The sequence below is a fragment of the Acinonyx jubatus genome, chromosome B2 (genome assembly GCF_027475565.1).
Source record: "Acinonyx jubatus isolate Ajub_Pintada_27869175 chromosome B2, VMU_Ajub_asm_v1.0, whole genome shotgun sequence".
NCBI lineage: Eukaryota > Metazoa > Chordata > Mammalia > Carnivora > Felidae > Acinonyx > Acinonyx jubatus.
In genome coordinates, this window is record NC_069385.1 from 194,160 (window position 1) to 209,505 (window position 15,346).

The 15,346-nt window shown below is 50.4% G+C and overlaps 1 protein-coding gene across 21 annotated transcripts in view; it reads right to left on the minus strand.

Annotated features, from left to right (window-relative positions):
* FAM120B (family with sequence similarity 120B) overlaps nt 1-15,346 on the minus strand; it is a 95,004-nt gene that overhangs the window by 13,963 nt on the left and 65,695 nt on the right. For 9 of the 21 annotated variants that reach the window (XM_053221935.1, XM_015076347.3, XM_027056411.2 and 6 more), the window contains 4 exons: nt 10,657-10,863; nt 9,220-9,328; nt 7,261-7,353; nt 2,390-2,438 (listed from right to left, as the gene is read on the minus strand). In XM_053221935.1, coding sequence (XP_053077910.1) covers nt 2,390-2,438; nt 7,261-7,353; nt 9,220-9,328; nt 10,657-10,863 — 458 coding nt within the window. Of the gene's footprint in view, nt 1-1,667; nt 1,857-2,389; nt 7,354-9,219; nt 9,329-10,656; nt 10,864-15,346 lie in introns of those variants that run through there. The other 12 variants (XM_015076348.3, XM_053221934.1, XM_015076349.3 and 9 more) reach the window with 9 other exon arrangements.

The window sequence follows — 15,346 nt, forward strand, 5'->3', positions numbered from 1 at the left end:
ATCCTCAACAAAATACCAGCAAACCAAATTCAACAGCATATTTAAAGGATCATATACCTTGATCAGTGATATTTATCCCTTGGACGCAAGAAATGTTCAACATATGCAGAACAATCAACATGATACACCACATTGAGAAATGAAGAATAAAAAAATTATATGGTCATCTCAATTGATACAGAAATAGCATTTGACAAAATTCAACATCCTTTCCTTCACCAAGATCCCAACATATTGGATGGTGAAATGTCCAAATAATGAAAGAAATGTGAAATATATTTATTGTATTATTAAAAGATTTTTTTTAACGTTTATTCATTTTTGAGAGAGCACAAGTGGGGGAGGAACAGAGAGAGAGGGAGACACAGAATCGGAAGCAGGCCCTAGGCTCTGAGCCGTCAGCACAGAGCCCGATGTGGGGCTTGATCTCACTGACCGTGAGATCATGATCTGAGCTGAAGTCGGACGCCCAACCGAGCTGGCCAGGCATCCCTGAAACTATATTTACTTATGAGTGATATATTGTTTTATTTTCACCTTTAAATTGATATATGGACATTTTGTCAAAAGACTAGGCTGCAGAGGTAATTAACCTACGGAACAATAACAAGATCACAGAAACTCACTGTACTGGCTTTTCAAACCCAAGAAAGATTATACAAACTCAATGGCTTACTTAAGCTTGCTAACGGACCTCAAATATTTTATTCTCAAGTTAGAATTCAGATATTATAAAAGGGGGAAATAATTTTCACGGAGGTCTACTCTTTTAGTCTAAAGGATGAGAACTTATCTCAAAGTTATAAAAATAGCAGCAAAGAAGTGAAACTTCTAGAAGCAGCAGTGGTCTCCAATGAGCAGAAATGAAAGAATATTAATCCTTAGATAGGAAACACCAGAAGTAGAATGAAAAAAATTTATTTGTAAAGATGAGAAATTAGGTTGTAGGTCCTACAAGACTTGCATGAAAAGTAATTAGATATGGAAATGTCCTTCATAAGGAATTGCAGGAAGTGGTGAGGATGCTTCAAACATAAAAATATCTGGAGACTGTATCCCTGTTTTGGTAAATGCTAGCTGGGATTTTCAGGCAAGACAAAGCCAGGAGCTCTGCATACTTGAGCTGTTGGGGGAATTCATCCAGCGCAATATACAGACCGGACTGTGACTATGCTCAGGGCTTCTTTGGATTTTCCAGACAGCAGCAGCTGGACATGTCCTCTGGGCAACACGCACGCACATTTCTGAGAGTTTCTGGGAACCTCCAGAGCCACGGCGTGTGGTGCAGGACGGCCTTTGTCTCCTAACCTCTAATCTAGATTTCTTTCCATTGTCAATACCCCAGGGGTTGAGCTCAGTACAATTTTGGCCTTACAATTTCAATTCTTGAATTACCTGAAAATTCTCCCATGAAACTTGGATGTGTCTAGGATGGTTTTTTAAAAACAAAACCCCTTCAATGTTCAGACCAGAGCAACAAATGAACCATTCATTAGTGGCGTCATAAAGTAGGCTGCTGACACTCAACTACTGCCTCCTCCCACAACCCCCCTCCCCCCCCCCCCGCCCAGGCCTCCTGTCTGGTGGACCCAGGCCTGCGCCACACAACTGCTGTCAGAACTCTGAGCTGGGGCCCGGCAAAAGTAAAATGGAAAGGACGACACTACCGGAACAGACCCGCAGGCCACACACTGTTATGCTTCCCAGGCAGGGCTGGGCCCTCCATGCAGAGCAGGGTCTCCCGCCAGGAAGGCGAGAAGGAGGTTGTGACTTCTTTCTCTGTATTTATAATTAGAAAGCAATTCTTGGAATATTCTACAACCACAGGGCATCATGTCTCCAATCGTTACAATCTGCTGTTAAGTTAAAAAAAGCAAGACACAGTAAGATTCCAACTCATTAAAGAAAAGAAAGAACAACCATTCCCCACAGACACAGATGAAGAACTTATGGTTGTTAACAACTGTTTGGGGCCACGGACTCAGGCACAACCTCTGAAAATAAGTCAACAGAGAGCTTTTTTGTATGATACAAGGGAGAAGTCACTGAAAAGGATGTTTTTCCTTTTCATGAAAAGCTAGGTCTAGACCTCACACACTGTTTCTCCCCAAGGACACAACTGTTATGCTGTTCTGAGCGCCTCACTTTCAAGAAGGGCGTATCCCCAGGACTCTAAGTCCAGACTCGGGGTCTCTTTCTGTCCACACTCTTTCTAGAAGCAAACTCATCTATCTGAAAACCGTGTTCACTTAGCCCCACGTCAGAATTTAACGTCTAAATTATTTTAAAGTTTAGCAACTGATATGAAAGATTTAGGTTACAAAGGCAGATACTTGACTTCCATCTTTGATAAGATGGATTTACCTGAGGCTGTAAGAGGTGCACTTACCCGGAAGAGGAGTATCTTCTCCAATGGTCAGGCTCATACTGTCTATTTCCTGCACCAAACAGACATGCAGACCAAAACTAAGTTAATTACATTTCTCTAAATTCAAACTGCGAAAACCGCACATTTCTAAGTATGCGTAAAAACATGCTGAGTTGTACTTGGAGGACATAACTTATTACTCTCTTCTCTGATGTTGCCACTGTGATTAAAAGTTTGTTGCACACACTTTCCATTAGAGTAGGAAGCAATTAATTAAGAGGCGGTTCTGCTGTTAGACGGAGCAGTGTCCAACCACCTGCACTGAATCTAGACTGCCTCTGCTGCCAATGATATTGGGAAAGGAACTTCGTAAGCAGATGGCTCACGGAGGACACTTTGCCAAGGACGGAAAAAGCAACGTGTGGCCCTACAGCTGAGTGTGGAGGTTCCCTTCCCAGTGCAGCCGGCCACTTTTTGTCCCCCCTGTACAGGGAGTGGCAGGCGGGAACCAGAAGACAGCCAGCCTGCCATCAAAAAAGGTGGTTGCTTTCACATTCAGAAAATGACACTTTTCCTACAACGCTTTCCATGCTTCTGCTTGACTGACGACGCCCATGCCTCTCCCACTGAGGGCGGCCTTTGTCCCTCCCAGGAGTGTGAGGCTGGCAGGGGCTCTGGCAGAGGGCTGGGTGGCAGGAGAAGGTCACAGCAAGGCCAGAATGAGGTTTCCAGGCCCCACCTTGTTATCACAGATGACCAGAGGTGGTTTTACAACAGCCCAGGCCTCCTACAGAATTACCACCTTACCACCGAAAAGTGAGAAGCTCAAGAAATCACAGGCAAATGTGCTTTGCTACTGACTGTGGAATTTAACACATGTCTCACCAACAGAAAGGAAGATGTTCAAATGTTCTCACTTTAGCGGCTTTGATGTTCCCCACTGCACTTCACAGGTCTGGAAGCAAATGCTTCACAGGGAGGCTGGTGCCGCTGAAGGGCCCTGCAGCTCTGTGTCTGAGTCTCCCTGCCCGGGAGAGTGGGCAGGCTCCCTGCTCCTCCATCGGGCCAGGCAGGCACCGGCCCCGGAAACTTCCCAACTGTCTCAGTAACTCAATATGTTCATTCCGAGGCGTTTTTAGTTTTTCACTTAAAACAAAGAATTTTTCCCATTAACTCTGTCCAGGCAGTACTGACAACTTTCTACTTAGACTACTTAGATACCTCTAAAAAATGCTAAAATAGGAGTTCAAGGGTAGATAAAACCCAGCAAAATGTGTGGGGGCCAAGTAAAGACGATGTAATTCTTTTACAGCAACTAAAGCTGAACAAGGGGATGACGTGACCTCAAACAACGCTCCAGTCCTAACAAATAAAAGGCGTGACATACGTGTGTGAACATGTATTTTATGCAGACACATCTGAAACTGGAAAACATACTGGTACCACCAACAAAATTTTTGTGAACATTTTTCCACGTGAGGCAAAATGCAAATGAAACGGTGTCCGTGCTTAACCACTGTCCTGCAGGAGCCTTTCAATTCCTCACGCCCCCACGCCCACATTCTTTTTGCTTTTAATTTGAGTGCAGCTGACACACGATGTCCCGCTCGGCAAATCTGCACGTGCTGCTGCGTCCACTGCCAGGGACTGTGCTCTGGAGGCCCGCATCCCCGTCCCCAAATTCTGACATCTGACCCTAACGCAAGCCACCCCGTTTGCCTTTGACCGAGGTCTCCCGGGCACGTTTTTCAGCCCCAATCCCTCAGGCACCACCACTCCCGGACTCTTATGTTACCACCGCGGTCCCGTCCTCTGAGGAGGGATTGGGTTCAAACCAGGGCGCTTCTGAAGCAGCTGCAGGCTTGGGCCGTTGAGGCCATCAGCGTTTCCTTGATTCTCCGTGGTCTAGCACCCAGCCTGACAAACATCCCCGAGAGTTCCCAATGTTCCCGGAAATCCAGGCTGGTCCTGTGGGTGGGGGAATCACACCCGAAGCGAGAAGCCCTTTCCGTGTGGCCTTCACGGCAGACAGACCTAGAGGCCCTGCGACCTGCTAGGGTCAGGTCCACGGGCGAGTGCTGAGCCCAGGATCTGAGGCTGCGCTTGCCCGTGAGAACCCACTGCAGCAGGCCTCCTCGGGGAAAGATGAGATGAGTTATTAAGAAATCCTGCAGAGCCTTCTCTTTTTCCGAAAAGCTCGAATTCAAGGGCACCAGGCTTGGGCCAAGGTGAGGCACGTCCTCGATGGCATGTCTGAGAGTGGCGCCACCATCATCACTCGGGTGTCGCTACTCCCCAGCGGAACCACAGGGCTCAGGGCCAGGAGGACACCAAGGCTGCCAGGCCGTGACTGAGGGCATGTAGCACGTGAGCGGGCGGCCTGGAAGCGGAAATGCGCACGTGGTGGTCGTCTGTCCCACCCCAGGTGACTGTGCTCGCCTCCCCGCAGAACTCATCCTACCTCCTCCCCTCTACCGTGCCCGGGCTTCCCTTGCAGCCCTCCTCTCCCTGACTTCGTACTATCTCGTCTTTCCTGACTTGCGACACCAGCAGGAAGAAAAGGAGACAAGCCTAAGCCAAAGGGGATTAAGAGGAAGGTTTCCATTTCCCACACCAGGCCATACGTGGGGAGCAGTGATGTCGGGGAGAGCGGCTGCCGGGGAGCCTCTGTCATCTGCTCAGAGGAACACGGGGAGGACCACGTACACCCCGTCACGCCGGGCTGCCTGGAAGGCGTGCAGCACGCCTGCCCTCATTCTGCTTGCCTGAGCTCGGTGGGTGCACTCTGATCCTCACCTGGAGGGGCCAGGGCCTTGCGAGCTTGACAGCACCGTAGCTTTAAGGGTGACAGGACCCAGGGTCCTGCTACTTAAACATACGTGGGACGGGATACGCAGATGGACAGGGCTGGACCCGCTCTCCGCTCCAAGCCCATCACACACGTATTTCAAACACAGGATGGGGGCCTACAGGTCACACCCTGCTAGCATTACAGAAGAGGTTCGTCACCAGCTTTGTACCGAAGGTCCACAGGCTCTGAGATCTGTGGGTGGCGGTCTGGTGACTAAGGGAACATCTCTCCAGAATGGACACATGGAGCATCTCATCTGAAGTGAACTTCCAGGGCTCTGACCAGTGTCGTGAGGCTCTGAAAGGTCAGCTCCTCTGCTGCCTGCCTCCTGCTCCCCTTCCAGCCACACAGGGTCCCGAGGACCCTGCCTTCTGCGCACACCCCTCCCGTAGGCGTCTGGTGGCTGCTCCCTCTCACCGGGTCTCTGCTTAAACACCACCTCTCAGAGGGGTTTTCTCGGACCCCAGTGAAGACGGGGGAGATGCACACTCCATGTGCATTTGTCCGGCTCCGCCTGGCTGCTGGAAGACGTGTCGTTCTTAACGAGTTAGGAGCCCCAAGGAGAGGCAGACAGCCTGACGGGGCAAGGCCACACACTGTGGAGCCTCCAGGCTGGGGGGGCCACCTGCTGCATGTATGCACCCTTAGGGCAGCTCAGCTCGACAGGCTGAGTAAGCGCTGACGTCGTGCACACACAACGGGTCCAACCAGAGGGCACCTGGAGTGCCACCTTCGCAGACGCGAGCCCACAGCTCCGGGTGTCAGAGTCTGACTTTAGGTAAGTTTACAAACCCTCCTTCGTCTTCGGGGTTCTCTCTTTGTGGTTCAGCTCAATAAACTGCACTACCTTCTAAATTAAAAGCAATCTCAAATATACTTGAAACAACGGAAAGAAGGAATTTGCCTTAATCCCAGTCATGCTGCACCAGCACCAACCCTCAGGTGGTTTAGGTGGAGGCACCGTGTGCCTACGCTGGACGAGGCAGGGGCAGGGCGGGACACTGCTACACGCATTTGGCCAACCGTCCAGAAGCTGCAGGCGACGGTGGGCAGGACTGGCCAGGTGGACTGTGCAGGCTCGCCAGCTAAAAGGGCCACCTGAAACAGCTACGAATCTGACAGAGCTGCCTGCCCTCTGTCCCCAGGGTGGGCATTTCAAAACCAGTCACCATGAACTCCGGTCAGCGCTGAACCGTACAGCAGACGCTTGATGTTTCTGCCAGAACGAGAGGCTCGCATTCCCCTCAGCAACATCCCAAGTGAGCAGACACCGTGGACGCCCACATAGACAAACCGAGAAAGGCGGCTTTGCTTAATGACACGGACTGGCTGTGCTCTAGGGGGACAATGTGAGTAATCTGTGAAATCTCTACACATTTTAGAGTTTGCAAAAAACTAAATTAAATTAAAGGCATGTTTGTATTTGCAAGGATAAAATTGTAAACCTTAGCTAATATAAGATCTGTACAGTTAGGTTTTCAAAACTGTAAGGGATTTTGAGTTTAAATATTGATGAGGTTTTCTTTGTATTTAAAACGTAAACTACTACATATTAAATTCAGTTTTACGCACAAAATCAGACATCTGTATTACACACCCAAGAAGTAAAGGATTCATTTTATTTCCTGGATCACCCAAAAGGCTCTTCTGTATACAAGCTAGATCACAGAAAATATCAAAATGCTGCTACTGGTAAAATGCTACTTTCTGTGCTATTTTTTCATCAGAAGGATCCCTGTGCATGAAACCTTTACAAGAACCTTTCTTTGACAAACTTATAAAAAAAATGGGTCTCAAACAGATGAAACGAATTGATAGAGAAGAAACAAAGTGGCAAGGAGCAGAGACCGACTAGCGCCGAGCTTGGAAATTACTGGTCTCTACTTCACTCAGCAATGAAATCAGACATCATCAGTATAATGACCTGTTTACCTGGAAACACCAACCGACGCCCAAACAGACGTCGGGTGGCCAGCCTTCAGCAGAAGCACGAAGCTGAAACAGCACCATCGCGAGCAGCCCATGGCCGCCGGCCTCTTACCTGGACCCTGATCCCTCCAGTGCTGTCCTTGGCCTGCCCGGCTGTACCCGGAGCTCGTCCTGTGGGAGCCGGATCCCTGCCTCCCCCACCTGCCTGTAGGGACACGTGATCAGCACGTTAGGAGGCCACCACATGCCTAACCCCAAATGACACATTTTGTCTACGAGGGCAGCAGGGTGGCACCAGGTCTGTAGTCCCCAAACTTCTGGTACCCTTAAATCACAGGGAAAGCCCGTGAGAAATGCAGACTGAGGGGCCACAGCTGGGCCGAGGGGGGTGGGAGTCGGATGTCCACATTTAAACACGTTCCCCGGGAGATCCTGTGCAGGTGACAGACGAGCAGACCGGCAGGCGCCGAGGCAGAGCAGGGGCGCTTTGTCAGGGCTCCAACCAAGCAGGGCCCCTGCCTCCCAGGCCTGGGGGCTGAGCTCTGCAGGCTGCCAGCACAGCTTCGGGACACCCAGCACTTGGGTTCTGGGTAAGCAGGGGGCCTGGGACCCCGAGAACCAGACCAAGGTGTGCGTGCCCCTCCCAGTCCTCCATGCACTCAACTGCTCTGGCGTTTCCTCTCATAAATTCCTAAGCTCTGACACCTTCTTCATGAGAAAGTCTGACTCAGAGTCTCCTGCCAACTTCAAGCAGCCTGCGTTCTGCCATCTGCAGCCTCCGGCCACCGCTCGGGAACCCAGGCACTGTGTGTGCAGGACAGGACGCAGACCGGTTCGGGCACAGGCGACAGAGGCAGAATGCCACACGTGTATTTTGCAAGGAACAAGCTCTTGCTTTGGGGTCAAATCCCGCCTATCCACAGTTGGCAGGAGGAGGCCAAACAGAGACAAAAGGACAGGACAAGGCGGGAGTCTGTCGCTCCCGGGACTCGGGGGAGGAAGTGCCCTCCTCACTTGCTGGAGGCCCCGCTCCTACCCCCCAGGCTCTCCTGTGGGCCGCGGGGTCCCACACACAGCGCCCAACGGGGGCTTACGGACCTCGCGACATAAAGCCTCTCAGAGTGAGACCGGCAAGGCAGACACCAAGCAGAGGCCCTGAAGACAGTCTGCTGGGTCGGAACAGGGGTGAGTTCTCAGATTCCACCAAAGAAAGCAATGGGGCTGCTAGAGGCACAGGCACAGACCCTCACCAACGGAGGACGTGAAGTAATAAAAACTCGTCGAGCAGCTAATCTAGAAGACGTCAACTTCAGTGCTAAAGAATCATCCAGTCAGTGAGATACACTGTTTAATCTATGAAGTTAGTTAAAAAAAACCAACACCCGGCCAATGCTGACAAGGGGCCACGAAACAAACTCTTCATCACTGCTGGTGAAGGTATAAAGTGATAAAAGGCTTTTAGAAGACAAGCTGGCAAGATTTATCTAAAATTCGATTGCATTTCGTTCCATAATTTGTACGCTCTGCTGCTTTGTTTGAAGAAAATCACGTACATAAAACGGAAGCCACTTCAGAGCTCTCCCACCAGGCACAGCAGCGAACCGGGTGCGAGGGGTCTGGACACACAGAGGACGCACAGCCACACAGAAGATCATCACAATGAGGTAGAAGCACAGAAAAACACTGCAAAAAATCATCTGCCAACATCTGCTATCTTTAGCGGACGGAATACACGTTATTTATGCTTCCTTTTTAAAATCTGTTTTCTTTATGTGCTAAATGTTCCTAACATACTTTTACTGGGAAGAGAAGCAACTTTGGTCAGGCAAATGCCACGCAAGCAGCGTCTGGCTGCAGGGAGCCGAGGAGGGGAGAGGGGAGAGGGCAGAGTACGGGCCCACAGTGGAGCTCTCGGTCACGGGATACGCAGAACGCATCTGACATGCCTTTCCTCAAGGGACCAGGATTTAAAAGGCTGGGCGGCACCTTGCGGCGTTAGGTGTGCGCTTTCTCCCGATCTCAGCAGCCAGCGGGTGGCAGGCTGCACGGCGCGGCCTGGCCCGGTGCCCACCTGGCTGGGGGGAGGGCCAGAGCTGCCTGCTGACGATGCGCCGGTTCTCCCTCACGCAGGCCTTGCACACGACCGACTTCAGCGCGTGGAACTTGGTCAGCCGGGACCTCTGCGGACAGAGCAGACGGCGTGAGCAGCGTCAGGCCCGTGCGCGCCCTCTGGAAACAACAGCAGTGACCACGGTGTCCGAGAACACTGGGCGAGCACTCCCTTCACGGCTGAAACTTAACGAGAGCTTCTCAGAAAACCGACACTCTCCTGAGGTAGCGCTACACCCTCTCTGGTCTGACGGGTTCGATGGTCACTGCCAAGAGGTCGAGCTCTGCGGTGAATCTGGGCCGCCACCGGGTGGTCCTAACAAACCTGGGCCCGTCACCCGACTGGTGACCGCTCCCGGGCAGACTCACCCCTCCGTGCTGCCTCATTTACTGCTGACACGCGGCCCCATCTGCCCCGACTTGTTTTAAACCACAAGTGCGATCACCTGGTGTGCGACCACATCAGACATGGGGCCACGACTGGGGGCTCACGGGTGGTGGCTGCAGTCGGCTCTGCTCTGCTCCCGCATCAGTTCCACACACGGTGACAAGTCAGATCTGAGCAATGCCCTTCCCTGCTCCCCCACCGCTGCTGCACATAACATTTCCAGACTGCTTCTCAGTCCTGAACCCCTGAACCCCTAGGGTGCCCTGGTTTTGTTCGCGTGAGGGACGGAGGTGGGAGCACCTCTCCAAACGTTTCCTATCTGATGCGAAGCTCAGCGTTCGCCATCCTCACAGCTGGGGAGTCCTCCTGGGACCCCGCGCTCTCACGCACACTTGCGGCTATCCATGCACACTCCACGTGAGCCTGGCAGGGGCCTCGTGTGGAGACCTCCCAGGAACCACGGAGCACTTGCACTCATGTAGCAGGACAGCAGCCCATGTCCCTGACTAAACCACAGCCTTCAGGGAACATTTTCAGGTACTACACATCAGGTTGGTCACCTCTGGACAAACCTTCCTTCTTCACTCAAAAAGGGCAAAGGAGAGAAAGCACTTGAAAACGGGCTGTGCTGGACTGGGCGGGGTGCTCCGCACTCTCCCTCAGCGGGAGTCTGGGGGACTCAAGCCCCACGGTGGTATTTCAGGGGAAGCTAGGACGTACGCTGGCCCCGAGGCCTCAGGCCTCCCATCCCGCGCTTCTGGCTTTCTGGGTCAGAAGAGCAGTGGTTTGCACAAGGTAAGCGGCATCTGTGCTAACGGTGTAAGATCCCAGGTGGGAATGCGAGCCCCCTCCAGTGGGACGCTTCTGGGACGCGTGTGTGCCTTCCTCACTGAGGTGGCCGCTGGGACAGACAGAACGGACGTCTGGCCAAGGACTCTGAGCCTGATGACGCCTCTGAGACCTGACCAAGCCTGTTCGTTATTTCTGAATGGGAAACCACCACGGACTCACGTTTTGTTCCACCAGAGCCTCCACAGTGCACCCCTTCTCCGACTGCAGGTACTTCTGATGGAAGAGCTTCCCGTCAAACACGTTCCAGGGCATGAAGTCACTCATCCTCCAGGGGAAGCCGCACGCGCTGTTGACCAAGACCAAAGTGGTAAGGCCGCGGACCAGCAGGGAGCCAAGCTGCACGGCTCGGGCGTCGATGTAGTCAAGCTGTGGGGGCACACAGAGAACGTAAAGAAGGGGTCACACGTGTGGGGAAACGGACGCTGCCCCTCAGCGCTGTGCGCTCACTCTGCTGCTCAGGGGGACGTGACAGGGAGCGGCACCCGTGAGTGTGCGTGCTCACTCGCACACCCACTGTGCACACCTCAGGCATCTGCCCGGGCCTGTGCGTACATCGCCCACCGGGCTACGACTCGGAACGGCTCCTTCACGTGTCAGGGCTGCGGTTCACCATGAAACCCTGCAAGGTCGTCTCCTTCAGGGGTACTCGCCTCTGAGTTTCTTTAAAAGCGAAGGCAAAGGAAGAGAAGCCAAGAGAGTATCATTTGAGATACCGATGAGTTCACCGCATTCTTAAAAAATCACACTCAGGGGCGCCTGGGTGGCGCAGTCGGTTAAGCGTCCGACTTCAGCCAGGTCACGATCTCGCGGTCCGTGAGTTCGAGCCCCGCGTCAGCCTCTGGGTTGATGGCTCAGAGCCTGGAGCCTGTTTCCGATTCTGTGTCTCCCTCTCTCTCTGCCCCTCCCCCGTTCATGCTCTGTCTCTCTCTGTCCCAAAAATAAATAAATGTTGAAAAAAAAAAATTAAAAAAAAAAAATCACACTCAGTTGTTCCAATTATAGGTATTATCGCACAGGGCTGGTGAGTAACTTTTCACAAACTAAGGTCATACGAATCTAAATTTCTCTTTTCGTTGCCAGATCTACCCTGACATCACACACGCTCACTGTGCTTGGCTGTGGCTGTGCTACAGGCGGGCTCTTGCGTTCGGTGAGAGCTTGCCGCCGCTCACGGTTCTGGCATTCTTGGCTTGTGCTGAACGCACACAGGTGAACTGACACCTAAGCACATGTCCACATGGTTTGGTCAAGGTTAGCTCCACTAAATCTGTAGGTGTCTGGTTGACCTAGACTGCTCCAATTCGACAGTGGCTATTTAAAATTTTTTTTTTTTAACGTTTTATTTATTTTTGAGAGAGAGAGAGAAAGCGTGAGTGGGGGAGGGGCAGAGAGAGAGGGAGACACAGAATCCGCAGCAGGCTCCAGGCTCTGAGCTGTCAGCACAGAGCCCAACGTGGGGCTCGAACCCACGAACTGCGAGATCATGACCCGAGCCGAAGTCGGATGCTTAACAGACTAAGCCATGCAGGTGCCCCAAGTTTATTTAAATTTAAAGAGAGAGAGAGAGACAGAGCATGAGTGGGGAAGGGGCAGAGAGAGAGAAAGAGAAGGAGACACAGAATCCGAAGCAAGCTGCAGGCTCCGAGCTGTCCGCACAGAGCCCGACGCAGGGCTCAAAACCACAAACTGCGAGATCATGACCTGAGCTGAAGTCGGCCACTCCACTGACTGAGCCATGGGGGCGCCTCCAATGGTGGCTATTTTAAATGTCACTGCATCTCTAATAGAGTTCATAAAACCAAAATCAACCACAAAATAAATCAAAGACATTTTAACTCCTTTTTAAGGGTTCACTTCAGTTATTGATCATTTTAAGATCATCATTTTAAGAAAGTTATCACCAACTGTGATTACCCTAGAGTTAATCTAAGGTTTAAGGAAAGTGTATTTGTTGGGGAGCCTGGGTGGCTCAGTCAGTTAAGCATCCAACTCTTGATTTCAGCTCAGGTCATGATCTCACAGTTGTAATATGGAGCTTTGCGTTGGGCTCACTGCTGAGCGTGGAGTCGAATTCTCTCTCTCCTCCTCTTCCTCCCCCTGGCTTACGTGTGCACACATACGCTCTCTCAAAATAAATAAACGTTTTAAAAAAAGAAAATGTATTTGTTGTATAGCACTGCTTTTTAAGTTGTCCTAAAACGAGCCACCACAGAAGAGGTTTGTGGGGCTGCGGGGATGCTGATTAATTCAAGGTGGGGGTCCTCATTCCCTGCCCTACAGGCTTCTCCAGCTGAGGCCTGTGCTGGCCGGCCGTTCCCCGACACACGACCTACCTCACTGCCCTTCAGGAACCCTCCATCATCACTGCGTGTTCAGTGCATCGAGCCCGTGCACTTCCTCATCTATGCACACGCTGTAGCTGTCCATCTATAGAATTGCACCACCAGAGCTGGCCACCAGGAGCCATGTGTGATATTTGAATTTAAATGAACCACAAACCAAACTCGGTCAGCTTCTCAGATGCACTGTCCCCACTTCGAGTGCTCAGGGCCACATGCAGCTAAGCCCTCCCAACTGGACAGTGTGCCACGGGACCACTTCGGTCTAAAACACCCCCTCTTCTCTGCCTCGACCTTGCAGACTGTGAGCAGTCCTCAGCTTCCTCACCCTGGCCCCAGCACCGTGGGCCTCACCCCAATGCTCAGACCACAGCGCCTATTCAATGGCAGACCAATGGGCAATGTGCCTAACACAGATGTTACGTATTTTCTCCAGGCGCCGGGAGAAATTCTCTAATTGGGCAGATTTTTCTGTAATGGAATCAATTCTTGTTCATGTCTTGTGCTCATCCCTTGTGTACTTGATCATACATCCCAATTATACATGAGCTATGCCAGCCCCAAAGCACAGATCCTACGTGTGCCACTTGGATTTTCACAAACCGTGTAACCAACACCTAGGCGACAAAGCACATGCTGCCAGCATAAGGAAGCCCTGGTGGCCTCCCTGTCACCCCTACTGCCCCCAAATGGTAAGCACCCACCAGCCTCTCAAATTGTCACTGGTTTTACTTGCTTGTGAATTTACAGAAATGAATCAGGCAGCATAGGTTCTGGCTTATGGTGACACTGCTTGTGAAGCTGTCTCATGCTGTGAGTGTGAAGGCTGTCCTCACTGCCCTCCCGTGTGCCACTGCACGGACTTTGTGCAGGAAACGCACAGATTCTAACATGACTTTGGGGACCACAGACACCTTTAAATGGTGACTCTTCTTCAAGCTAGGTTTTTTCAGAAATGTTTTGTGCCTGTCCATGTAGAGATTTTATACAACTTTTGTTTTTTCCTATCCTTGTTTTTTCTTTGAGGTTAGTATAAACATAAAATTGGGGTGTTATTTTTACCTGGTATTGTTTTACAGAATACAGTTGGGTTGTATATGCTTTGAATCTAGCACCTGTAAAATCTGCTTATTACTTCTAATGATGGTTCTGTAGATGTGATTTTCCATTCACGTAATCATGTCATCTGTCAACGATGACAAGTTTTATTTATTTCTTCCAAACCCTACACCTTGTATTTCTTTCTTCGGACTTTTCTGGCCATGGCTTCCGATTCGACAGACATGGTGAAGGAAGGTACCCCACACTCACGCCCACTAGAGAGGAAAATCTTTCAATATTTAACCATTTAAGTGTGATTTCTGCCGTGGATTTTAATCTTGACTCGATTAAGGAAGTGGCCTTCTAACCCTAGTGGACTGAGGGTTTTATCATGAACAGGTACTGAATTGAATCACATACTGTTACTGCATCCATTAACAAAACCGTATGCTTTTTCTTATTTATTGTGCTACAGTGAATCATACTGGTTTCAAATGTTAAATCAACTCTGTATCAGTTTTACATATTGCCAGATTTAATTTGCTAGCATTTTATCTGGAAGTCTTGAATTTAATTTCATGAAAGAGAGTGGCCTATAATTTTCATTTGTTTTTGTCTCTGGTACCAAGGTTTTGCTGGATTCATTAAGAGAAGTTGGATTAGTGATGCTGCTTCCTCCCTAGGTGTTAGGGACGTTCGCTAGGAGCCATCGGGATTTGTGGTTTCCTGATTCAGGGTCAAGGTCTTCAACCGATTTAGAACCACTTGGATTCTCTATTTCTTCCTGTTTCAGTCTTACTAAATAGACTGTATTTTTTGAGGAGTACATTCATTTTACCTAACCTTCCAAATTCACTGCTGTAATGCTGTTCATAATACCCTCTCATGATCTCCTTAGTGCCCACATGACCTGCAAGGATGCCGCTCCAATGGGCCGTTTATGCTTTCTCCTTTCCTATGATTTCCTATTGATAGTTGCTCTTATGATCTTCCTGTCACACTCTTTGGGTTTGATCTGCTCATTTCTCTTTTTTTAACGTTCATTTATTTTGAGAGAGAGAGAGGGAGAGACAGAATCCCAAGCAGTCAGCGCAGAGCCCAATGCGAGGCCTGATCCCACAAACCAGGAGATCATGACCTGAACTGAAATCAAGAGCCAGACGCTCAACCAACTGAGCCCGCCGGGCACCCTGCTCATTTCTAATTTACAGAGACGTCAACTCACACCACGGGCTCTCAGCCTTCCTTCTTTCCCAACATACTCATTCGATGCTGTATACATCCTGCTAAGAACAGCTTTTAGCTTCATGTGCAAACTTCAATATTACCATTTTCACTGTCATTCAGATTATTTCATATCTACTGTGAGTTCTACTTCCACCCATGAGTTAGTCAGCGCTATGCTATTTAATTTGCAAATAATTGGGAGTTTCAATTTTTGTGTTACTGTTGGTTTCCAGCTCACTTCT